General features: G+C 45.9%; 1 protein-coding gene across 1 annotated transcript in view; it reads right to left on the bottom strand.

Annotated features, from left to right (window-relative positions):
* Window positions 1–25,622, bottom strand: part of PHACTR4 (phosphatase and actin regulator 4) — a 107,354-nt gene that overhangs the window by 17,145 nt on the left and 64,587 nt on the right. Inside the window, exons 8-10 of the mRNA XM_082247733.1 lie at window positions 23,479–23,685; window positions 15,043–15,104; window positions 10,647–10,784 (exon numbers count right to left, since the gene is read on the bottom strand). Of these exons, the coding sequence (XP_082103859.1) occupies window positions 10,647–10,784; window positions 15,043–15,104; window positions 23,479–23,685 (407 nt within the window). The remainder of the gene's footprint in view (window positions 1–10,646; window positions 10,785–15,042; window positions 15,105–23,478; window positions 23,686–25,622) is intronic.

The raw sequence follows: 25,622 nt of genomic DNA, 5'->3' as shown, positions 1-25,622 counted from the left end.
TGATAATGCTCCTCTCCCACAGCAAAGCGAAGAAAACGCTGGTGACGGGCACATATTGGAATGTGAAGATAGGCATCCCTGATATCAATAGAGGCAAGGAAAACCCCCCTGATGCAGGGATGCCACCACCGTTCGAATTAACTCCATTTTGAACTTCTGTACACGCACAAAGCACTTTGGCGCCTTGAGGTCCAGGATGGGACATGCTTTGCCTTCCTTCCTGGGGCCTGTGAACAGGTTTGAGAAAAAAACCCTGAAAACGTTCCGAAATTGGAACAATTACACCTTGAAGGAACAGGTCTTGTACTGCCCCAAACAGAGCCTGTAACCGCTCTGGGGACAGACGCAGGTTGGAAGGAAAAAAATAGGGGAACAAGAGCGAAAACTCCATCTTGTAGCCGGACCGAATAACTTTGTGGACCCACTTGTCTTGTACCAGGTAAGTCCATGGATACGGAAACCAGTGAAAACTTCACACCACCCCCGATACAGTTGAGGACGCATCTTCATGCAGAAGGAGCCTTGTCCACGGGTCTGGAGCAGCCTGCTCTCTGCTTGCTAGACCAGGTTCATTTGGATCCTCCAGAGGAGGCCCTGAAAGGCTTTGAGCCCTTGTCAGTTGACCTTGAAAGACGAAAAAACGTATAAGCCAAAAAGAAAGGCCCACGTCTACAAAGAGGTTCCTTGCCCTTAGTAGCCTGCAAAAGAAAGGCACTCTTCCCTCCCTATGAGACCTTTTATGTCCTCATCCAGGGTAGCTCCAAACAGGCCATCTCCTTGAAAGGGAAGATCAGTCAATGCCTATGTAGAAGTCTGGCCCGCAGACCAGCATTTAAACCAAAAAGACACGCCGAAGGACCACTGCCAAAACAGAGTCCAGCCGCATCCAAAGAGGAATCACAGATTAACTGCAGCCCCTGGACCAGCTGCTACTCCAGCTCAGTAAGGGCAGGGGGAGCTGTTCTCCCTCCAGGTCATGGCGTAAAAGCTTAGCCCACTCGGTCAGGTTTTGTGAAACCAGGGAAATGGTAAATACTGGCCTCAGTGCCCAACCAGCCAGAGTATACATATTGCAGGCCACAGCCTCCGACTTCCTGTCAGCCGGATCCTTAAAGGCTGGGGACTCTTCAACCGGAATTATGGCTGCCTTGTTCAACCTGGAAATCGGAGGGTCCACCATCAGTGGAACAGTCCACTTCTTAGGACCGAGCCACGAACCTATGTACCTTTCTGTTGAGCCGAGACGCCAACACCTTGGGGGTGCCCCACCGGAGACACAACTGATTAAACACTTCCAGATGAAGAGACCATGCCCTCTGGTCTAAAGCCTGCCAACTGAGGTAATCCACCTGCCAATGTTCCACTCCGAGAAAGTGAACGGCAGAGAGGGCTGGAACAAAACATTCTGCCCACTTGAGAATGCCAGGTGCCAAGAGAATGCCAGGACATAAGCCGTGGCATTGTCTTATTGAATGTGCACTGGACAGCCTTGTAGACGAACCATCCAATGTTGCAGGCAAAGCCTTCTCGCCCGTAACTCAGGACATTGATCAAATTCTGAGCTGGGTTCTTCCAGTGTCCACACCCCCTGAGCAGAACTTCTGCCGAGGACGCCTCCCCACCCAGACAGGCTGGCTTCTGTGGTGACCACTGTCCAATACAAGGGTAGGAAGGATTTTGCCCTGCCGCAGCGCCGGAGGACGATGCCGAATTCTCTCGTACCCCCGCTCAGCTGGATTTGATTGTCCAGAGACTGCGGATTCTTCTCCCATGTGAGAATCTCCTGTTGCAGGGACCTCATATAGAACCGCCCAAACTGGACTGCCTCGAAGGTTGACACCATCAGGCCCAGCTCCCACATACAAGTCCGGAAAGGCAACCATCTGCTGGTCAGCAGGAGACTAACTGCAATCTGCAGTGTCTGAAGTTTGTCTGGAGTCCAGAGTCAGCACCAGATAGTTTAGATTCGTAGAACGGACCAAGGCTGACTTCCGAAGATTCAGAATCCAGCCAAACACCATCCAGGATTTCCGCCAGCGCAGCAGAAGACACTGCTCGCAGAGGAGATCGTATAAATAGCCCAGGACTGCAATCCCCCACTGACCTAACAATGCTAGTACCGGGGCCAACACTTTAGTGAAGACCTGGGGAGCGGAGGCGAGACCAAATGGTAACGCCCCAAACTGATAATGTTCCTCTCCCACTGCAAAGCGGGGGAAGTGCTGGTGACTGATACATATTGGAATGTGAAGGTAGGCATCTTTGATGTCTATGGAAGCAAGAAAATCCCCCTCATGCAGGGAAGCCACCACTGTGCGAATGGACTCCATCCTGAACTTCTGCACCCGCACAAAGCAGTTCAGCGCCTTAAGGTCCAGGATTGTACGCACCTTTGCCTCTTTCCTGGGAACTGTAAACAGGTTGAGTAAAACCCCTGAAAATTTTCTGCAATCAGGACCGGGAGACCCACAGTGACAACCGAAATGTAGAAGGGCTGGGCGGAAGGAGGGGAACCCGGAAGTCCCACCATCCCATGGAGGGGCCCACGTCCACCCCAAAACCCTCCTGGTGGAGAGGGGGGGGGGGGGGGGACAACTACTTACCATACCATGGAAACAGGGTGGGCACCACTCTAGACAGACCACCTCTCCATCGGAATGGGGGCGGTCAGCCAGAAGGAAAGCTGCAACTCAGGTCAAGGCCAGGTCATATGCGCCCTCGCGAGATGTTTAACTTACAGGCCAGCCGCCGTCCAGTGGGGCTATGACGCGGCCGACCTAGCGCGGAGCTGAGGCCTGCGCGCACACGCTGGCTAGACTGGGGTGACCACTGAATCTAGATTATCCAGCCCATCGCCCATCGCCCAGTATGGCAGTTAATTGCAGATTCTCACAGGAACAAAATAAGATAGGAAAAAAATTCCATTTAAAAAATGGAAAAAGTTGCCAGGACCGAAGATCCCAGCAAGCAAAAAAAACTGAGCGGCTATAGCAGAGAGGGAGTATACCCCCTGGGACTTTCCATGGGTGTAGCCAGGATTATTTTCTGCCTAGTGTCCTACTCCTGTAGGGGGCAGTATAACCCAATGGTTAAGAATACCAGAATCTGCGTCGGTCAATGAACGAAAGAGAAACACGATTTTCAGCCAATATGTTTCGGACAAAGACACAACCACACCATTAAAGCCCTGCAAGGTATAGAAAAATCCTCCCATAAACAGGTGGAGGAACTTTTCCACTAATCTTAAACACAGCACAGACACCCAGATCCAGGTGGATCCAATTTCTACCTCCTCCTTTGTATTTGAAATTGAATGGGTTCCTATTATACTTGATTTTACCATAAAACCCAATTTACCATGAAGCTATAGAAGAACGAATGGTTATAAATGTGCAGCTACTTCCATTTGCATACAAAAAGTAATCATCTTTTATTGAAATATGCATAAATTCCACATAGAGAACACATAAATGACAAGACATATAAAAACAATATGTTTCGGCCGCCGAAATTTCAGTGCATCTCTACTAATAAGAGTCTACCTTAACAAGAAAAAGTGAGACATGATCCTTAAGACCAGGGGTCAGAAACCAGTAGATCGCAATCTACCAGAAGATTATGGCCAGCTGACTGGTAGATTGTGGTCTGGGCTTGCTGAGCCGCCATTCCAAAGCATTAAACGGAGTACAATGCAGAGGAACTACTTGTAAAGTTGGAGCTGTGGTAGGGAACAAGAGCCGCATAAGGCAATGCCTCCTCTGTACCAGTTGATATCAACTACACTCCACCTCTTAACCTGGCTACCGGTCTCCAGAGTGGTGCCAGCAGCAGGAAAGAAGAGATCTTCAGGTCAGTGTGAAGCTATACACTGGCATAATAGTATAGGTCTGCCTTCACATTGATGCACTGCATTTTACCCACACAGCTTTCCTGCGGGTATTCTGCGCTTAGCCATAGACTTCAATCCTGCAGGTTTGGTGCACTTTCTGAATGCAAGAGTTTTGTTGCGCTTTCAGAAAGTGCACTACACCTGCAGGATATATAATAGAAGTCTATGGCAAAGCGCAACTAACCCAAGAAGGTCACAGATGTACTGTGCTGCACCCACCCTTTTTCAGGGGCAAGTAGCTGTAATGAGATGATCTCTAAGGTTCTATTTGTTCAAAGCTTTAACTTGAGCGTTCGTTATATCAGGCCATAGGGAAAACAGCACTATATATATATATATACACATATACATATATATATATATATATATATATATATATATATATATATATATATATATATATATAGACAGCAGTGTTGGTATAGCTGCTTCAAAACGATTCCACTTAGATGCAATTTAGAAAGCTACTGTTTATGGACTTCCTCATGTTATAGTCCTGCTCCACATCTGATGTAGTATGATTTGGAACTGGGATTGGGCACTGACCCTCTAGTCGACCCCAATATGGACATATACTCCAGGTATCAGTAGATAGAACATGGCTATCTCCTGTTCTGCTCCATACACCTTCGTCATATTGCCGATACCGATATTTTGGTCATCGCATATCGGTATCAGCCGATATCTGCCGATATTTCCGGACAATTTTTTTTTTTTTTTACACAGGTACTCTTGTGGAGGGATCTGGGGGTCTAAAAGACCCCCAAACCCCTTCTCTGCACTTAAAAGCATTCAAAACGCCAAGTTTGGCTGTTTTGAATGCTGTCATTTTTTTCAAATTTGGTGCCGAGTACCCGGAAGTGATGTCATGACATCACTTCTGGGTTTTTATATGGAGACCTGATCTTATATGGAGACCTGATCAGAGCCGAATGCGGCTTTAATCGGGTCTTCGGCAGCCGTGCAGGTAGGATGCCCGGGTCTCCCGTCCCACCGGGGCGAGCCGCAGACTGGAGGGGGGTAGGCGTCCCCTCCCGCTCCATGTAATGACAGCTGCATCGGTTGTCATTACAAGACAGCCGACCGTCGGCTATGGACGCCGGTACCAGGGTAATGCCTCTAGCCACAGGCATCACTCCGGTACAGCAATTCCCTGAAATATCGGCAATATCGGTAACCTCAGGGGCCAATTCCGATATATATCGGGGAAAGTGCAGATCGGCCCTCGATATATTGGCTTTGCCCAAAATCGGTCGATCCCTATTGTAAATCCACGACTCAACCGCAGGGTGTTACCACCCCTCACCTTTATGTGTGAACGAGCCCTAAGGGTGCGGCTGCCGAATGCACCTAAGGGGTCATTCACAATTGCAGCAGGCACTGCTGCTCCTCTGAAAAGCGATCCCAGTGTGTTTGACAGGTGATGAGGAGGCGATAGGTTGCCTCCCCGCTACCTGAGTTAAACGCACGATTGCCATGCAATGCAGCATTTGTGACACGGTAGCACGGCAATTAAAGGTTTAAATCAGGTGGTAGGAGGTGACACAGTGCCCGGTGACCTTTGACTTCTCCCATGTCGTTCAGGTAGATCCCCACCTCTAAGGTTGACAACCCCTGCTTAAGATTATAGGCGTGGATCATGATCTGTCTGAGCCACCAAAAAACGATGAAGCAAGAAGCTGGTTCCTCTCCCACTGTTCCTGCACCAGGGGGGTATGCTTTCCACATGCCATGGTAGACCCTGAAGTAGCTTTCCTAGCTTTTAGCTTTGTAGGAATCACCAATTTAGAGATGAGTCTTTCCCTCAAGACCTGGGCTTTAGCAGCCATGTAATTCATGCCAGCTTTGGAAAGCAGAGAGTGAAGCAGGATGGTAAAACGGTCCCTGGGACAGAAGATTAGGATGATGTGGAAGAGCCCATGGAGTCTGATCAGGTTGAAATACCACATCCATCTGCGCAGATTAGAGCTAAGGGGATCAACCAAATGTCCTACCCATCTTGACCTTGCACAGCACATGAGAAAGGTAGTTTTAGTGGAGGAAAAGGTGGAGGTCAGTATGTATGGATTCCACAAAGCCAGCAGAGCATCCACTGCTTCTGCCAGAAGATCTCTGCACCTGGAAACTGACCTATCCAGCTTGTTGTTAAACACAGAGGCCAAGAGATCCACCATCCAATGTCCTCCATCTCTGACACACCTCTGGGTGTAGGGAATATCAACCCAGGTCCAGGTGCTGCCAGCTAAGGTAACCTGCCTGCCAACTGTCAAAACCTAAAATGTAAATGGCGGACTAGGCTGAAACATGAAGTTCCACCCAAAACAGAATGCTTTCTAACTCTTACCGCTTTTGGTTTCTCCCTGATGATTTATGTACGCCATTGCCACGGAGTTGTCAGGGTAAATTTGGATTGGATTACCTTCCAACTAGGGTGGTGTCCAGAGTCCCAGGGACAACCAAGTCCCCTGAAGTTCCAGAATGCTGATCAGGAGACTATATTCTTCTAACTCGGGGCTCGACAAAAGCCAGGTGCCAGGTCGCAATTGCGACTGGAAATAGCGTCCTGGCACCTGGGTTACACCGCAGCAGTGATCGGGATCCTCCCATGTGGCCCACTCGCGGGTGCGCGGACTAGCGTAGGGCTGGCCGATAATGGACACCACGGCTTTGCGACCTGCTGGAGCGGGATACATGCTCCTATGTGATAAGGGCGCCCTCTGGTGGAGGGTGCTGTGATAAGCGCTGCTTGCTCTCACTGCTTGTCCACCTCCGACATCCTCTTCCCAGGTTGACAGCTGGGCTCGATCAGTAGCCCTTTCCTTACTGCCGCTGAGTGGACGGGGAGTGGCGCCCGTCATTGCCACCTGTCAGTGCAGATTATCAGTGCAGCCTAACCAGTGTCCATCAGTGCTGCCTGTCAGTGCCGTCTGTCAGTGTCCATCAGCGCAGCCTATCAGTGCTTATCAGCGCAGCCTCATGAGTGTCATCTGCTAGTGCCACCTCATCTCTGCCCATCAGCGCAGCCTCGTCAGTGTCACTTCTTTTTTTATCACTTGGCACCAGGCGTGAGCAATTCTTATTGCCTGATGCCCCGGACATGCAGTTTATGGTGCTAAGCAACGGATTTAAAAAAAACTGGCTCCTAACTTTTTTTTGCTGGCTCCTAGATTCCAAGAAAACTTCCAATTCCAAAAAGCCCTGCTCTAACATCCAAGTTCCTCTGCACTGACAGGGTAGGGTGTGTGACCTTCCCCAACTGCAGAACTTCAGTGACAGGCGACTAAGTCTGTCCAAAGACTGAGCAAACTTGTCCCATGATGACTGGCTGTTGAGATATAAAGGTCTGGAGTGAAACCGGACAAATGGAGGTGCCTCAAATTAGGGTATAATCAACCCTAGAACTCTCATACAAAAGCAAAGAGTAGGGTGACTTCCTGGTCTTAAGAGTAGGAGTCTGGTAGTACCGAGTCTTAGGTTTCCACTGAGGAAGAAAAACTCTGATCTGAGCTGTATAAAGGTAAGAACCCTGTTTTTCCAAGCAATAATTTGGCTTGAGCGCTGACTTCTGAAAGTTTAGGACCCAGCCAAACCTTAGAATGGTCTGAATAACTCAAGCTACATTGTCACCAAGGACCTGTGCCAACTGCTCTCACAGTATGGCATTGACCACATACCACACAACAGGGATGCCCCCAAGAGTGCAGCAAGGCTAGCCCAGGGGCAACAGCTTTAATGAAAACACCTATGGTACAAGGGACAGACAGAATGGCTAGACCACAAACAATGTGTTGAGAAGCCATGGCAAAGCAAAGAAAAAGCTGATGCACTGGAAAAATAGGGACATGCAAGTAGGCATCTTTGATGTTTACCGAGGCTAAAAAGTTTCCATGATAAAGAAAGGTTTTAATGGATCTGATTACAATTGGAATTTATAAGCCTTTATGAAAACATTTAGGGCCTCAGGATCCAAGACAGGGCAAATGTCCCATATTGATTTAAAAACTTAACAGAGTAGAATCCCTGGAACCATTCTTCCACAGATACTGGGGTGATAACATAACACCCTGCTCCAGAAGACCTGCAAAAATTGCATAGAGATCTGTTAATCTGTGCGGTGAGGCACGCAGGTTGGAAGACGTGAACCAAGCAGGGGGCAGCTGAGAGATGGATTCTAGTATGTAGCCCAGTGGAAAGGGCCAACCTGCTTAAAGGGGAAGTTCACTCTACATCTACAGACATCCACGATCTAACACTAATCTATCTAACCCTGTAAAGAAGAAATTGCTATACATATCTTTTTTTGAAGCCGATCTGTTCTCCAGCGGCAGAAGCTCTGCAGAGGACACAGTTGACGACTGTGAAATTAATAAGAAGTGATGTCACCCACAGAGTTACTATAGGGCTCCTGCCTCCTCTGCACCCGCCTCAACAGTGAAGCTGCTGCTAACAGCTTAGCATGGGACCGGATCAGACCAGCTTCTAAAAAGGTACGTATTCGGATTTCTTTAGTGTTAGATAGGTTAGTCTTAGATTATGAATGTCTGTAGATATAGAGATTTTAGTGTTAGGGTGGACCTTTCCTTTAATGAAGTACCATTTAAACAGGTATGGTCTACCAATTGTTAGGGAGGTGTGAACAGCTTGTCAAAAGTCTCCATAGAGGACATCTGGGAACAACAATTGTACCACAGAGGTGTTGGTGCACAGTCTTAGGACCTTCTATAGGGGGCTAGACAAGAAACAGCACTGACAGAGGCTGCAGGCTGGTTCTTCAGTTTAAAAAGTGGAGCGAATTGTGTAAAAAGGAGCTGAGACAGTCTCTTTAACGTGGTATTAAAGATTTTTTTTATTTAAAAAAAGAACAAACCTGTTATACTTACCTGCTCTGTGCAGTGATTTTGCACAGAGCGGCCCTGATCCTCCTCTTCTGCTGCTGTGTCAGCCAGTGAGAAGTCGGAGCCCCTGGATAGCGAAGTCTCCTGTGTACATCGCTGGGGGATCAGGTGAGTATTAGGGGAGCTGGGGGGGGGGGGGGGGTTTGGGAGCAGCATGCAGAAGGTTTTTTGTCTTCACGCATAGAATGCTTGAAGGTAAAAACTTTCAACATTTAGGCCTGGAAGTAATGGCAACGCCCTGCAACTCCTCAGAAGAAACATCTGTTAAGGATTTTAGACATTTCAGGCTATCAGTGTCAGGCACTTTAGTTGGTGCACTGCAGGTAGCACCAGTATCGTAGGTGGATGGTGAGCGGAAGAAACCAAGTACAGCAGGGGCTGCTCCCCATGCATCTGGGAACCGACATGTTGCACTGCAAAGTGGGTACAAGGCTAGGACCTGAATTCTCACAAATCAGCTGCTGGTAGCAGGAAGGGTTCGCTTATCTGTAAGTGACCAGGTCACTGTAGGCAGGCAAGCAAAGACCAACCAAGAATAATCCATGTGTCACTTGAGATCAGAAGCAGTGGTGGGAAAGTGCTTCCTCGGCATTGAATTGTAGGAAAGAGGGTGGAGCAAAGGCATTCAACCCTACTTAGTAGATGACAGTCCCCCAGGAATAACCCTTTCTGTGGTAAACTTAGATTATTAGAGGTGATAATGGTGCAAAACATTCCAATTAGTGAGATAACTCCCAGTGCTCAGTCCACACAGCCTACCAACAAAGTGAATCTTCAGATAATGTGCCACGACTCAAACCAGAAAGGGCTCCAACGGCAACCAAAAACAGAATACACAGGTTGGGAAAGGGTTAAATCGTGGAGTCCAGTGCCTAAAGATTACATTCTAGGTAAGTTCCACAATCGTCTAATACTGGGTGCAGCCTTCAAAGTTATTGCTGAGGATAAGCCAATACAAAAAATTATGCACAGAGATCAGCTCAAACACTGTGCAAAGAAATCTAAATGTTTATCCCTCTAAGATCTCAATATTTCTTATTAAAGAGACTCTGTTGATTAAACAATTTTGCCAATAAAAGGCGTACCTGTGAAGAATATTCATACTTAACTCTGTCATGTGCTGCACGAAATGCTGCACCACTGAAGAGACATCTTCTGCTGAAGTCTCTTCTAAAACTGACACTTTGGGCAGTGTCGATCTCCTATGCCCCCCACCAACCACTATGACACTACAGGACGCAGTAGGGACATAGAAGTCGGAGGGAGGAACTAATAAGCACAGCAGGGGAAACAAGAGACTGAAACTCCTGGGAACGTTGGTTTTAGAGAAGGCTTAAGAAGAGGATTTCTCCTCAAAGGGGCAGAATTCGGCAGTGCAGGCAATGGGAGAAGATTTACAGCCCATTCAGACTGGCGCGACACGACTTTGTGGGGTGACCTGTGAAGTCGCGGTGCACAGCTGTGCACCGCGACTTTGGCGCGACTTGCACGGACTTCATATAATTGAAGTCAATGCAAGTCGCCTCCAGGTCGCCCCAAAGTAGTACAGGACCCTTTTTCTAAGTCGGAGCGACTTGTGGTGCTCCTATTAGAACGGGTCCTGTACTACTCAATGATAAGCGACCGACCGCGACTTGTCAGGCGACCAAGTCGCCTGACAAGTCGCGCTAGTCTTAATCTTCTTTGAAAAAAATTGCCAATAAAGGCTGTACCTGTAAAGAACGACTCTGGGCTTCCACAACCAGTGAGTTTTGTTCAAAATCCATGAAATTCATGTTTGCGAATTTACAAAAAATAGATGGATGTAGGCCTAGTAATACCATAGATGTTATGGTGTATCGGACTTGATAGTGGCTCCTTACCTTATCAGAAGGGGTGAGCTTGGTCCACGGTTTATCAGCTCTTCTGTCATAATCATGAGCATCTGTCACCTCTACATATTCATTAAACCTAAGGATTTTTCTTTCCAGCAACTCGGCCACTGTAGGTCTTTGACTTAGCTATGGAAACATACATGAGAGAAAAAATATCAAACATTGTTTACCATTACCACCATGTTTAATGCAATGGAGCTGAATTATGGAAACTGAAGAAAAAAGCTGAGCAGCTGGCTATAGAATCTTGCTTAATTTGCCTAAAGGATACAATTTGGTTGCAAATTGATCCCAAATATTAGGGCATTTACTGTCAATTGTCTCATGCCGAATATGCATCTTATACAACTTTACATCCTGTCATTTATGAGAAAATTGTCAGACTTTCGAGGAAAACATCGGATCTGCAATAAAATGAAAAAACATGGTGAGTGGGCCTGAACTATGTTTACATCGCATCCGGAAAGTATTTACAGTGCTAACACTTTTTTCACATTTTGTTGTGTCACAGCCTTATTCCAAAATGGATTAAATTATTTTCCTTAACCACTTTACCTCTGCCCACAGTAATATTACTGCGGCAGAGTGGCTCGTTATCGTCTGACGACGTAGTACTACAGTCAGACACTCCCCTTTCTCGGCGGCGCACGCGCGCCGCCGGAGGCTCGCTCCCGCTGTTTTCAGTCACAGCGGGAGTTGGGACAGGGGAGGAGCAGCGGCGATCGCCGCCGCTCTTCCCCGATCGTCGGGGATCTAGTGTGGAGATCCGCCTGCTTGTGTAAACACAAGCGGGCGGATCTCCTAAGTGACAGGCAGGGTCAGATTGCAGGGTTCAGCATAGCTGAACCCTGGATCTGTCCTTGTGTCACATAGTCACCTCCCCCCACACACGTCAGTAAGCACCAGGCATACATTAACCTCTCCAATAAAATTAACCCCTTCCCTGCCAGTGTCATTTTTACAGTAACAGTGCATATATATAGCACTGATTACTGCAGTAATGTCACTGGTACCCCCAAAAGTGTCAAAAATGTCAGTCAAGGGTCCGATCTGTCTGCCGCAATGTCGCTGTCCCGCAAAAAAAAAAAAAATAAAAAAATAAAAAAAAAAAAAAATCGCAGATCGCTGCCATTACGCGTTAAAAAAAAAAACACCAAAAATGACAGAAATCTTTCCCTTTGTTCGCAAACGCAATAACTTTTGCGCAAACCAATCAAAATACACTTATTGTGATTTTTTTTACCAAACATGGGTAGCAGAAAACAAATTGGCCAAAAATAAAAAAAAAAAAAATTGTTTTTTACATCTTTTTTGGGGGGAATTTTATATAAAAAATGTTAAAAATATTGTTATTTTTTCAAAATAAACGCTCTTTTTTTGTTTATAGCGCAAAAAGTAAAAATCGCACAGGTGATCAAATACCACCAAAAGAAAGCTCTGTTTGTGGGAAAAAAAGGACGTAAATTTCGTTTGGGTATGGCGTCGCACGACCGCGCAATTGTCAGTTAAAGTCGCACAGTGCCGAATCGCAAAAAGTGGCCCAGACGTAAGACAGCAAAATGCTCCGGTGGTAAAGTGGTTAAAATTCTACAAACAATACCCCATAATGAAAACCTGAAAGAAGTTTGTTTGAAATCTTTGAAAATGTATTAAAAACAAAAAAAAAAATAACAACATGTACCCAAGTATTCACAGCCTTTGCCATGACACTCAAAATTGATCGCAGGCGTATCCTGTTTCCACTGATCATCCTTGAGATGTTTCTACAACTTGGAGTCCACCTGTGGTAAATTCAGTTGATTGGACATTATTTGGAAAGGTACACACCTGTCTATACAAGGTTCCACAGTTGACCGTGCATGTCAAAACACAAACCATGTCATGAAGTCCAAGGAATTGTCTGTAGACCTCTGAGACAGGACTTTATTGAGGCACAGATCTGGGGGAAGGGTACAAAAAAATTTCTGCAGCATTGAATGTCCCAATGAGCACAGTGGCCTCCATCAACTGTAAATGGAAGAAGTCTGAAACCACCAAGACTCTTCCTAGAGGGGGCCGCCCGGACAAACTGAGCAACTAGGGGAGAAGGGCCTTCGTCAGGGAAGTGACCAAGAACCCGATGGTCACTCTGACAGAACTCCATCGTTTCTCTGTGGAGAGGGGAGAACCTTCCAGAAGAACAACCATCTCTGCAGCACTCCACCAATCAGGACATTGTAGAGTGGCCAGAGGGAAGCCACTCCTCAGTAAAAGTAACAAACATAAAAAACTGGCGCAACAGGACTCAAAATGAACCTCAATAGCCTCCTAGGAAAATTATAGTGGGAAGATGCACGGACCTGGATGTTGTGTAGCAAAGTCCAAAAAGTCCATAAGAAGCACCGGTCTGTGCACTCCAGAAGGCTGCTGACTCTCAAGTGGAGAAGAAACTTGCAATATACTGGAAGATAAGAACAGCGCCACTCTAAGTGCAGTAAACTCAGTACTTTATTTAGCATCTAATAATGCTGGGTACTCACAAGATAAAACGATAAAAAAGCATGATGAATGTGTATAAAAGATCCATTATTCCGGTGTCTGGGCGAGGAGGGGCTGGTGTGCTCCAAACAAGTCCGTCCGACTGCGGGAGTAAGCAGTGTCCGGACCCCGAGGGCACCTGCACCGCCTCCGGCGGCGGACTTCCGGGTTGGGCGTAGACCGTGGGCGTGATGACGTAGGCGACGCGTTGTCGGAGCATGCGCTCCTTCCTCAGGCCTATGAACCCGCCATCTTGGAGAAGGGCATTATATAGGGGAGGAATGCTCGGCTGCCGCAGGGTCCTAAGAGGAGTCCAAAGCGGCGGTATTTGCCGCTTTGGACTCCTCTTAGGACCCTGCGGCAGCCGAGCATTCCTCCCCTATATAATGCCCTTCTCCAAGATGGCGGGTTCATAGGCCTGAGGAAGGAGCGCATGCTCCGACAACGCGTCGCCTACGTCATCACGCCCACGGTCTACGCCCAACCCGGAAGTCCGCCGCCGGAGGTGGTGCAGGTGCCCTCGGGGTCCGGACACTGCTTACTCCCGCAGTCGGACGGACTTGTTTGGAGCACACCAGCCCCTCCTCGCCCAGACACCGGAATAATGGATCTTTTATACACATTCATCATGCTTTTTTATCGTTTTATCTTGTGAGTACCCAGCCTTATTAGATGCTAAATAAAGTACTGAGTTTACTGCACTTAGAGTGGCGCTGTTCTTATCTTCCAACTCCTCAGTAAAAGGAACATGACAGCCTGCCTGCAATTTGCCAAAAGGCACCTGAAGGACTCTCAGACCATGAGAAACAGAATTCTCTGGTCTGATGAAACACAGATTGAACTATTTGGCCTGAATGGCAAGCATCATGTTTGGAGGAAACCAGGCACCTCCTCACCTGGTAAATACCATCCCTACAGTGAAGCACTGTGGTGGCAGCATCATGCAGTGGGGATGTTTTTCAGTGGCAGGAACTGGGAGACTAGTCAGAATCGAGGGAAAGAGGAATGCAGCAATGTACAGATACATCCTTGATGAAAACCTGCTCCAGAGCGCTCTGGATCTCAAACTGGGGCAAAGGTTAATCTTCCAACAGGACAATGACCCTAAGAATACAGCCAAGATAACAAAGGAGTGGCTACGGGACAACTCTGAATGTCCTTGAGTGTCCCAGCCAGAGCTCAGAATTGAACCCGATTAAACATCTCTGGAGAGATCTGAAAATGACTGTGCACTGACGCTCCCCATCCAACCTGATGGAGCTTTAGAGGTCCTGCAAAGAAGAAAGGGAGAAACTGCCTAAAAATAGCTTTGCCAAGCTTGTAGCATCAGACTTGAGGCTGTAATTTGTGCCAAAGGTGCCTCAACAAAGTATTGAGCAAAGGCTGTGAAAACGTATGTACAGGTGATTTTTTTTGTTTTTTTATTTTGAATAAATTTGCAAAGATTTCAAAAAAACTTTTACATTGCCATGAGATATTGTTTCTACAGTTTTGAGGAAAATGATGAATTTAATCAATTTTGGAATAAGGCTGTAACATAACAAAAGTGGAAAAAGTGAAGCGCTGTAAATACTTTCCAGATGCACTGTATAGGTAGACTTTCTGAATAGAATTTTAGAATGAAGATTTAGAACAGCTTTTCACATTTCCATCCCCAGGTTCCTAGGTGGTCTGTCTGTCCTTCACAGATTCTAACCTTATAATCCCCCCCCCCACCACCCAAAAAAAAAAAAAGAGAAAATAAAGTTATATATAAGCTATACTGTAACTCCAATGTTAATATATATTTGAGCATAGAATTGTATGAACTAAACAAGAATGAATGTTGAACAAGCATACTACACATTTTTAACCACAAGATGCGTACCTTCCGTGTTAGTCGCCTCTTTATTTCACGTTTCTCTGCTAACCTGTCCGCTTCATTTTTTTCTGGAAAACAATCGGGTATATTGTTACACCATGAGATTTGTAAACACACATTTAAACAGAAATCGTCAAGTTTAAGTGCCGGTTCACATTTATGCGATGCGGGAATGCTGCGAATATACAGCGTGTTCCCGCATCGCATCCGCGGTACAGCCAGTTCACACTGCCATATGCGATACGCTGGGGGTGTCAATTCAAAGTTGACACCCGCAGATCAGATTGCATATCGCAGTGCGATCTGAGAGTTCGCACAGAATCGGATTGCACTAGTGTGAACCACCATGCGATCCGATTCTGCTGCGGACCAAAAAAAGGGTCCTGTGCGTGTTAAGTGCGATTGCGGTGCAAATTCAGCCATACAAACTGTATGGCTGAATTTGCACCGCACAGACATCGCATTTTTAGTAGCAGTGCGCTCCGAATTACATACGATCTTCTCTGTGATCGCAAAAATGTGAACCGGCACTCAAAGTGGTAAAAGTAGACCTATAGTCAAAGCTTCCTTTTTCCATTGTGAATAGAGCAAGGGAGGTTATAACCCCTGTCTTATAAATATTTTTTTTTGCCATCTGTGTCACATTGCAGAGATTTACCTTCACTTCCTGTCCCATAGCCAAACAAAATAGGGGACTTCCTTCGGGACCCCCAAGTCACCAAAACTAGTGTCCCCTTGTAAGATTTTCCCTCTATTACATTTCTGGGGACAACCCAAAATTTGGGCTTTTCTTTTACTTTCAATGAAAATGGTAAACAGGACACAGAGAGGGTAACTGCCCTTAACAGGGGTACAGACAGAAATAAAAACCTAATTGGTGTCCTTACCCCTCTCCCCTTTATCCAAAACTAAATAAAAAAAAGTTTTGCCTTTAGTTCTAGTTTAAAGCTACATTTGCCACAATGAAAACCCCCTGTGAGCCCACACCTGCACAATTTTTAAGCTGAAAGCCAATACAATTATTTATTAGCTTCCTGTTTAAAATTCAGTGAGAATACTTCTCCCAATTGTAAGAAAGTTGAATACCTTTCTGCTACTGTGGCTTGTAAGTTAATAAGATGCTGATATGAGGCACCAGCAACAAAGCTACAGAAGATCACTCTCCAGTTGCACTTTTCCTTTACACCCGTGGTCTCCAAACTGTGGCCCTTTGCTTGCCCTTATCCGGCCCTTGGGACACTTTCTCCTGCTGAAACCAATGACGGAGTACTATTCCTTCAACTAATACCAATGATGGAGCACTATTCATTCCACTAATACCAATTATGGGGCACTATTCCTTTCACTAATACCAATGATGGTGCACTATTCCTTCCACTGACAGCAATGATGGGACACTAACCCTTTCACTAATACCATTGATGGGGCATATTTCTTTCCACTAATACCAATTAGGGGGCGCTATTTCTCCCACTGACACCAATGATGGGGCACTATTCCGCCCACTGACACCAAGGATGGGGCACTATTCCTCCCACTGACACCAATGATGGGACATTATTCCTCACACTCATACCAATGATGAGACACTATTCATCCCACTAAAACCAATGATGGGGCACTGTTAACTCCCACTGATGCTGCGGCATTTTCTACTCCAACTGGCCACAGTAAGGCCCTCCTGAAGTCTGAAGGAGAGTAAACTGGCCCTTTATTTGTAAAGCTTGGAGATTCCTGCTTTACGCCCTTTATCCTAGAATACTTCGAAAAGTTTTAGAGGAAGGATTCTGGTGCCAATGTTCCTCCTAAACCTGACTACGTTTTAGATGGAGCTTTTCTTTAACCACCTCCCGCCCACCGGATAGTCAAATGATGGCGGGTGGGATGCACTTACTTAGATTTTAGGCTGATGCTGTTAAACAAAACCCTTACAGCTGTCAAACGTGAGGCTCTGCCCTTTTCTGGCACAAAGTCCAGTTGCTTTTATTAAATGGTCAGACATTGTGACCACTAATGCCTATTGAAGGTCTGAGATATAAAGAGGACAGGATTTAGTGCCAGGAGGCATGGCACGCTTAAAATGGTATTAAACCCCAAATCAAAAATGTCTTATTTTGCAGCATACCAATCATTATGTGGTGACTAAAGTAGTTTTCCTCTCTGTTTTCACCTGGTGATCTGGCCAGTAACACCCCTCCTATATTTACAGAGCCTTAACTTTGGATGAATTAACAATGGGGACACATTGGATAGCAGCATTGTCAGTCTAGGGGGAACTGACAAAAAACCATCTGCTAGTTAGATGTACTAGCAGATTTAAATACACTAACAAATCCAAGTCAAACTCCAGTTAATACTTTATAAGCAGTAACAGCAAACAGTTTTTTCTTTTTGGGAAAAAGTTTTACATAAATAAAAGCTAACCATTCTAAGCACCACTGCTAACAATAAAAGGTTTGTCCCATCCCTGTAACTGATATAATCTGCTCGAGAGCTTGATATTTTGAAAAAATTGGATTACTTACCGTAAAATCCGTTTCTCTGATGTTTGACGGAAACAGCACTTCATCTTCTTGACCGTAGGGTTATACTGCCCCCTACAGGAGTAGGACACTAGGCAGAGAAAAAAGCTTGGGCACGCCTATGGGGCAGTCCCTGGAAGTATACTCTCACTTCCTGCTATAAGTCTTTAGTTTTGTAACAAGCAGTGTCAGAAGAAACAAACCAACTCTATATAGGGACGGGTGATGTGTCTGTCAATGAACATCAGAGAAATGGATTTTACGGTAAATCAAAAATCTAATTTTCTCTTTCGTTCATTGATGGACACAGCACTTCATCTTCTTGACCGTAGGGAAGTCTCAAAACAGTGTCAAACATGATAGGTGGGAAAAGCAGAACAAAAAAAATTCCAAGGCTAAACCTAGCCAACCAGGTAACTTGGAGCTCACCTGAAAAAAAACACCCTCAAAGAGGACAAGTCCTCTAAACAGCAGCCTGCAAAACTTTACGGTCAAAGGAAGCATCCGCAGATTCCAACACATCCACTTTATAAAACTTTGTGAATGTGTGTACAGATGACCAAGCAGTCACCTTGCAAACCTGCATCACTGACGCCTGATGACGCAAGGCCCAGGAGGCACTAAGAGCCCGAGTAGAGTGCGCCTTGACAGGGAAAGGAGGAACCTGACCATTAATAGAATAAGCCTGAACCACAGTCTGTCTGATCCATCTGGAAATGGTTGCAGCAGAGGCAGCCAGCCCTTTGCAAGGTCCATCCGTGAGAACAATTAGTGAGTCTGACTAGCCGTCAGATACACCCTTATTGCCCGAACCACATCCAAGGAGTGCAAAGCAACTTCCTTAGGATGCTTGCGCTTGGGACACAGGGAAGGCAACACAATGTCTTCATTCAGATGAAAATCAGAGATGACCTTTGGAAATAATGACGGACATGGACAATGAACCACCCTATCCCTGTGAATCACCAGGTAAGGTGAATGACAAGACAGCGCCACCAGTTCAGACACCCTGCATGCAGAAGTAATGGCCACCAAAAAAGCCACCTTCTGATACAACGTAAGCTGGGGAATCTCCCTAATATTTTCAAAGGGAAGCTTCTGGAGAACTGACAACACCAAATTGAGGTCCCACGGCAGCAATGGAGACTGCACTGGGAGAACCAAGTGTCTCACGCCCTGTAGAAAGGTACGCACCAAGGGGTGCTTGGCCAACGGATGTTGAAAGAAAACCGCCAAGGCCAAGATCTGGCCCTTGAGGATACCCAAGGCCAGACACTGCTCAACACCTGGAGGAAAGCCAAAATCAGAGTCACTGAAAAGGAACGAGGATGAACTCGGAGCGATTTACATCATGCAATGTACGTCTTCCACGTACGATGGTAGATCTTTCCAGAAGTAGATTTTACAGCTTTTAAAAGCATAGGAATCAGAGTCAGACAACCCTCTCATCTTCAGCACCTGGCTTTCAACAGCCAAGCCATCAAAGCAGGCGACTGTAAAGCAGGATGAAAGATTGGCCCTTGGGACAGCAGATCTTCCCTGAAAGGAAGTATCCAAGGAGTATCATCGACCAGCCGTATGGGATCGGCGAACCAAGACCACCGAGGGCAGTCTGGAGCCATTAGGATGATCGGAATTCATTCTGCCTGGATCCTGCATAGGAGTCTCGGCACAAGCTGAAGAGGAGGAAAGACGTAAATCAGACAATACTGACTCCAAGGAGCCCCTAGCATCGGTTAGAGGATCCAGAGACCGTGACACAAACCTCTGAACTTTTCTGTTGAGGCGAGAGACCAACAGATCCACCTCCGAATAACCCACCAGAGACCCAACTGATGGAACACCTCCAGATGAAGTGACCATTCTGTTTGTCTAATGCCTGTCGACTGAGATAATCCGTTGGCCAATTTTAGACCCCTGGAATCTGTACAGCAGGGAGGGCTTGAACGAATCGTTCTGCCCACCTTAAAATGTCGGCTACTTCCTGAGCCGCCAGGACACTTCGTGTGCCCCCTTGGTGACTGACATGGGCCACAGCCATGGCACTGTCTGATTTAATCCATACAGGACAACCCTGGAGATGATGTGTCCAATTATCCAGACAAAGTCTGATCGCTCGGAGCTCCAGTAGATTGATTGGTAGCCTGGACTCTTCCAGAGACCAGACCCCTTGGACACACTCTGTGCCAAGGACGCCTCCCCATCCGGATGGTCTGACATCCATGGCGACAACCATCCAGTACAGGGGAAGAAATTATTTTCCCTGACGAAGTCCAGGAGAATGAAGCCACCAAACCAGGGACCCTCTTGTACTTTGGCTTAACAGGATTTAGATTGTACAGAGATGGTGGATTCTTGTTCCATTTTACCAGAATCTCCTCATGCAGAGATCTCGTGTGGAACTGTGCAAACGGAAGCGCCTCTAAAGTAGACACCATCAGGCCCAGACCCAGCATGCAAGTCTGAAGAGACGACCATCTGCTGGATAGCAGAAGCTGAATCCTAAACTATCTGCACACTATGCGGTGATTGGGAAGAGTAACATCGCTGTATCAGCACTAGAGGCCGACCTCTGAATCACCGCCCATCTAACATGGCTGCCGCTATTTCCAATGGGAAAAAAAAAAGGAAAATGGCAGCCGAGGCTACACAAACATGGCTGCCCATTTGTAGCACATAAGGCTACAAAAAAAAAAATGGTGGCCCGCACGGAAACAAGTGGCTCCCAAGGGGGGCGCCTGGACCCCTGGTGGCAGGCGCCTCCACCAGGCCCACCTGCCTCCCGGGGAGCGATCATTCGGCCACCGGTGGCGTGCTCCCCCCTCCCCTATTCCCAGTGCAGCACACCATGTAACCTAAAAAGGTAAGTCCACTGGGCGTGAGGGGGGGGGGGGGGGAGGGAGTTGGGCAGATGGGGGCACAGGCCGTAATAGACCCTCAAGAAGGGGGGGGGGGAACAAAAACTTGGCATAAGGGTAGCCCAGGAGTCCAACCATCCCAGGGAGGGGCCCACATCCACCCCAAAACCTGCGAGGGGTAGAGGGGGGACAGCTACTTTACTTACCACACCAGGAACAGGGTGGGCACCGCTCCGGACAGGACACTACTCCACTGTAATGTGGTCGCTGTCGGCCAGAAGGAAACGCTGCGACTCAGGCCGAAGCCATTTTGTATGCGCCCTCGTGAGACGTTTAACTCGCAAGCCAGCCACCGTCCAGTGGGGCTAGGTCACGGCCGACCTAGCGCGGAGCTACGGTCTGCACATGCTCGCTGGCCGGACTGGGGGGACCCTAAGAATCTAGGTTAGTCAGAGCATCACCCAGTCCGGCACTTGACTGTAGATTCTCACAGGAACAAAATAATAAGAGGAGGAAAAACTTGCCAGAACCAGAGATACCAGCAAGGAACTAGGTCCTTACTCCTGACTAGGCAGAAAAAAACTGAAGACATAGCAGGAAGTGGGAGTATACTCCCAGGGACTGCCCTATAGGCGTGCTCAAGCTTTTTTTTCGCTGCCTAGTGTCCTACTCCTGTAGGGGGCAGTATAAGCCTACGGTCAAGAAGATGAAGTGCTTTGTCCGTCAATGAACGAAAGAGAAATAACAGACTTACTGGCTGGATCACCAGATGTAAACAGAAGAAAAACCTAAAAATGAAAAGGAATGCAGCCATCACCTGAAAAAAAATGGTAAGCTGCAATATGATAAAGGTTTGCTTTTGGGTGTAATACCACTTTAAACTCAAACTGGAGAAAAGTAAAGGCACTTTATACAGTCTACGAGACAAAGGTATTATTTGAAAATCTTTTACAAAAAGAAACATAGCGCTAAAGACAGTGCAAGAAAATATTAATGTGAAAATCCAAATAATAGGTCTTACTTCTCTTAAGTACAGACACTATTGAGCAATGGTGAACAAATTGATTGCATCTTCCCAGTGCCAATAAATAAGTTGATAAATGTGCTCCAATAATAAGAATTAAGTGAATATAAATTTGCTCCAATAATAATTATATAGCAGTGTACCAAAATAATAAGTAAAAATATACACTCCCAATGCTGTTTATAAGTGGATATAAATAAACTCCTAAAAAAAATCAGCCAAATAATAAGCATCCAGTGAATGTCTAATGCTCAAAAAATAAAAATCATCCAAGTGACTTCTTTGTGAATTGTGGATCCCGTATTCACTCCTCCCCCAACCGTGAATCCACTTACCAGAAGGTGTGGACCCTTAAACTGTACAGCATAGGGGTCAATAGAGCTTGGTACTGGTAAGCGGTTGCAGGTAGAGGTCCTCTTTAAGGTATCCCTCCTCGGTATGGAAAGATTGAAAGCACCCGAGATAGTGTAATACGTTCCAAGAATTTTATTGTAGTTAAAAAGATGCAAATACACTCACATTTCTCAAAATATTCAATGGCTCTTCAATAGGTAAACTTCCAAGGTGTTCAGGAAGCGGTTCAGGCACGCTGCTGCTGCGGTCTGTGCAGTTACTAACGGCATGCGTTCCACCGCACTTCCGTATGCGTTCCACCTTACCAGCAGTGACGTATAACGTTGCTGAGAAGACCGGAAGTACGTTGACGTGTTTCGCCCCTCCCAGTGGGCGTTTTCAAAGACATGTATTTTCATGTCTTTGAGAATGCCCACTGGGAGGGGCAAAACGCGTCAACGTATTTCCGGTCTTCTCAGCAACGTCATACGTCACTTCCGGTAAGGTGGAACGCATATGGAAGCGCGGTGGAACTCATGCCGTTAGTAACTGCACAGACCGCAGCAGCGTGCCTGAACCGCTTCCTGAACACCTTGGAAGTTTACCTATTCAGGAGCCATTGAATATTTTGAGAAATGGGAGTGTATTTTCATCTTTTTAACTACAATAAAATTCTTGGAACGTATTACACTATCTCGGGTGTTTTCTGTCTTTCCATACCGAGGAGAGAGATACCTTAAAGAGGACCTCTACCTGCAACCGCTTACCAGTACCAAGCTCTATTGACCCCTATGCTGTACAGTTTAGGGGTCCACTCCTTCTGGTAAGTGGATTCACGGTTGGGGGGAGGAGTGAATACGGGATCCACAATTCACAAAGAAGTCACTTGGATGATTTTGATTTTTTGAGCACCAGTCACGTTTTCACTGGACATTCACTGGATGCTTAATATTTGGCTGATTTTTTTAAGAGTTTATTTATATCCACTTATAAACAGCATTGGGAGTGTATATTTTTACTTATTGCTTTGGTACACTGCTATATAATTATTATTGGAGCACATTTATATTCACTTATAATTATTATTGGAGCACATTTATCCACTTATATATTGGCACTGGGAAGATGCCAATAATGTCTGTACTTAGGAGAAGACATATTATTTGGATTTTCACTTTAATATTTTCTTGCACTGTCTTTAGTTTCTTTTTGTAAAAATATTTCTTTCACTGGTTGATGAGCAGCAGCAGCAGTAGTATTGTTTTTTGTATTATTTATTCCTAAGCGCAGGGTGTACTCTGTATTTAGAGTTTTTTTCACATTATTTGAAAATCACAAGGTGTCTCAGGGTTAGCAGTATTGTTAAATTTTACACCGGTTGGGTTTACATTGACCAGGAGTACATAAATCCCAGCTAGATAGTGCATGTTCCTTACAAAAAAAAAAAAAAGTGCAGACACCTGACTTTTTAGAGTCTTTTGCTAATATTGAGAAGTAGACTATATATATCCTCCCAGTGCCTCAAAACTATATAGTTAGCACTCCCCATTCCTTGTAATATAGGATTTTAGATTTTCTTACTATTTGACCCTGATGTCACTTTAACTGTCAAGGTTTATTTCTGGCTTCCTTTCCAAGACATTTTTTTCTTATATTCTTCTCATACCATTAGTAAGCAATGGTTTATATACCGCCACTAACTTACGTTGCAAAATGTTCCTCTGTTCCAGCTCTTCTGCACTGGGTCTCTGACTCAGTCTTCGGTTCAGCTGTGAGCCAATCTGATGCCGGATTTGATTCCACTCTTCCCTACTCCGGTGAGGTAACTCAGTACTTGGGTCCTGTGAACTGCCCTTTCCAGCAAGCTTCATTGCCAGTGTGTCCTTTCTTTTCACCTTATTGGCCAGGGAGCCTGCAAAGAAACATACAGTTAACTCATAACTTTAATGTGAAACTGTCAAGAAACTTGCATGAGAAGCCTCATCAGGAAGCAGTCATTCTGTGACTCTTAAGACTACAGACTAAACCAGGGCACCAATCTCAATTGCATTAAACCTGAAGGCCCCATTTCACAATTTTGTAAACAGTGGAAGGGCTCTGTAGCATTCTCCTAAAAGCTGAAGGGCTGGATTTTACTCAGTATTGGCCTGTTGCTTTTTTTACTATCCAATAATAGTTGTACCTGTGTTGCACTGGAGAAAATAGTTAGGAAGGAGGCTATGGTGTCTGGATTAGAACTAAACTTACACTTTAATGCGCGTACCTACACTAATCATCCATAACTTGATGGCCACCTGCCATAACCTGTCGGGCATTGACTCCACTTAGACCTCTGAAGGTATGCTGTGGTATCTGAAACCAAGCCATCAGTAGCAGATCCTTTAGGTCCTGTAAGTTCCAAGGCCTCTATGAATTGGACTGAGATCTTGAGAATTTGGGGGCCAAGTCAACACCTCAAACCATTCTTGAATCCATCAGACCAGACTACCTTTTTCCATTGCTCTGTGGTCCAATTCTAATGCTCACATGTCCATTGTGGGCGCTTTTGGCTGTGGACACAAGTTAGCATGGGCATCCTCACCAGTCTGCGGGTATGCAACCCCATATGCAACAAACTGCGATGCACTGCCTCTTCTGGCACCGCTTTTTTTTTTTTTTTTGAACCAGCATTAACTTTTTTATAAATCTGAGCTACAGTAGCTCTTCTAAAGGATCAGACTACCTGGGGCAGCCTTTGCTCCCCACCTGCATCAATGAGCCTTGGCCGCCCATGATTCTGTGGTCGATTTACTGGTTTACCTCCCTTGGAACACATTTGGTAGGTCCTGACAACTATAATGCAAAAAAGGATAAGGTGAAAGACAAAGAGTCTTGCACCTAGAAGGCAATCAAGTAACAAGATGTGGCACATACATATAATAAAATCAATTTAAAAACAAGCACACATGCTGGTCCTGACAACTGCTAACATCCCACAAGAGTTGCAGTTTTGCCTTTGCTCTAACCCAGTTGTCGAGCCATTACAACTTGGCCCTTGTCAAAAACGCTTGCCCATTTTTTCTAATTTTAGACACATCAACTTCAGGGACGACATAAATTTACTTACTGCTTTACATATCCCATCCACTTTCAGATGCCATTATAATGAGATCCTCAATGTTATTCACTTTATCTACCACTATCAGTAGTCATAATGTTAAGGCTGATCGGTGTATATGTGCCTGCAATTTCAGTTAGCTTTTGGAGTGCCTTTGGAGCCCTATGCAAAAACCAAAATTAGTGTTTTTCTTTGAACCCAAAAGGTGCATAGTGGGATTCATGCTGCACAATGCCAAGGCTCTTAATAAAAACAAAAAAAGGTGATAATAGACATTGTGAACAGTGCATTAGGACCTGGGCTTCAACAGACATGCTGTTAAAGTCAGCAACCATAAAGCACAGTGGTAAACTTGTCTTTTGGACAAAAGATCAAGGCGATCTGGAAGAGCCCACAGGGAGTTAGCCAGAATCTATTGAGGCCTGTGTACCATATCTTCCTGGGTCATTTCAGTGTGAGGAGCATCACAGGAATGCCTTCCGCTTCGATTCTGCAAAGCAGACAAGGAAGGAGCTTCAGAGGGGGAAAGCAGTAGCGAGGTTGAACTGATCCCACCAAGTCACCAGGGCATCCACTGCTTTTGGCTAGCGGTCTTTTTCCTGGACCTTGAAACAGATGTGCTCAGTTAGCTGTTGAATTTGGAAACCAGGAGGTCCACATTCAGCATTAAATAAATATAAAGTGCCAGCACTGTTGCAAGTGGACATTCAGCATTGTCCACTTGCAACAGTGTTCGTGACATGGCTCTGGAT

Source organism: Pelophylax lessonae (genome assembly GCF_965119305.1).
Source record: "Pelophylax lessonae genome assembly, chromosome: 2".
Classification (NCBI taxonomy): Eukaryota; Metazoa; Chordata; class Amphibia; order Anura; family Ranidae; genus Pelophylax; species Pelophylax lessonae.
This window is presented reverse-complemented; position numbering and strand designations above follow the sequence as displayed.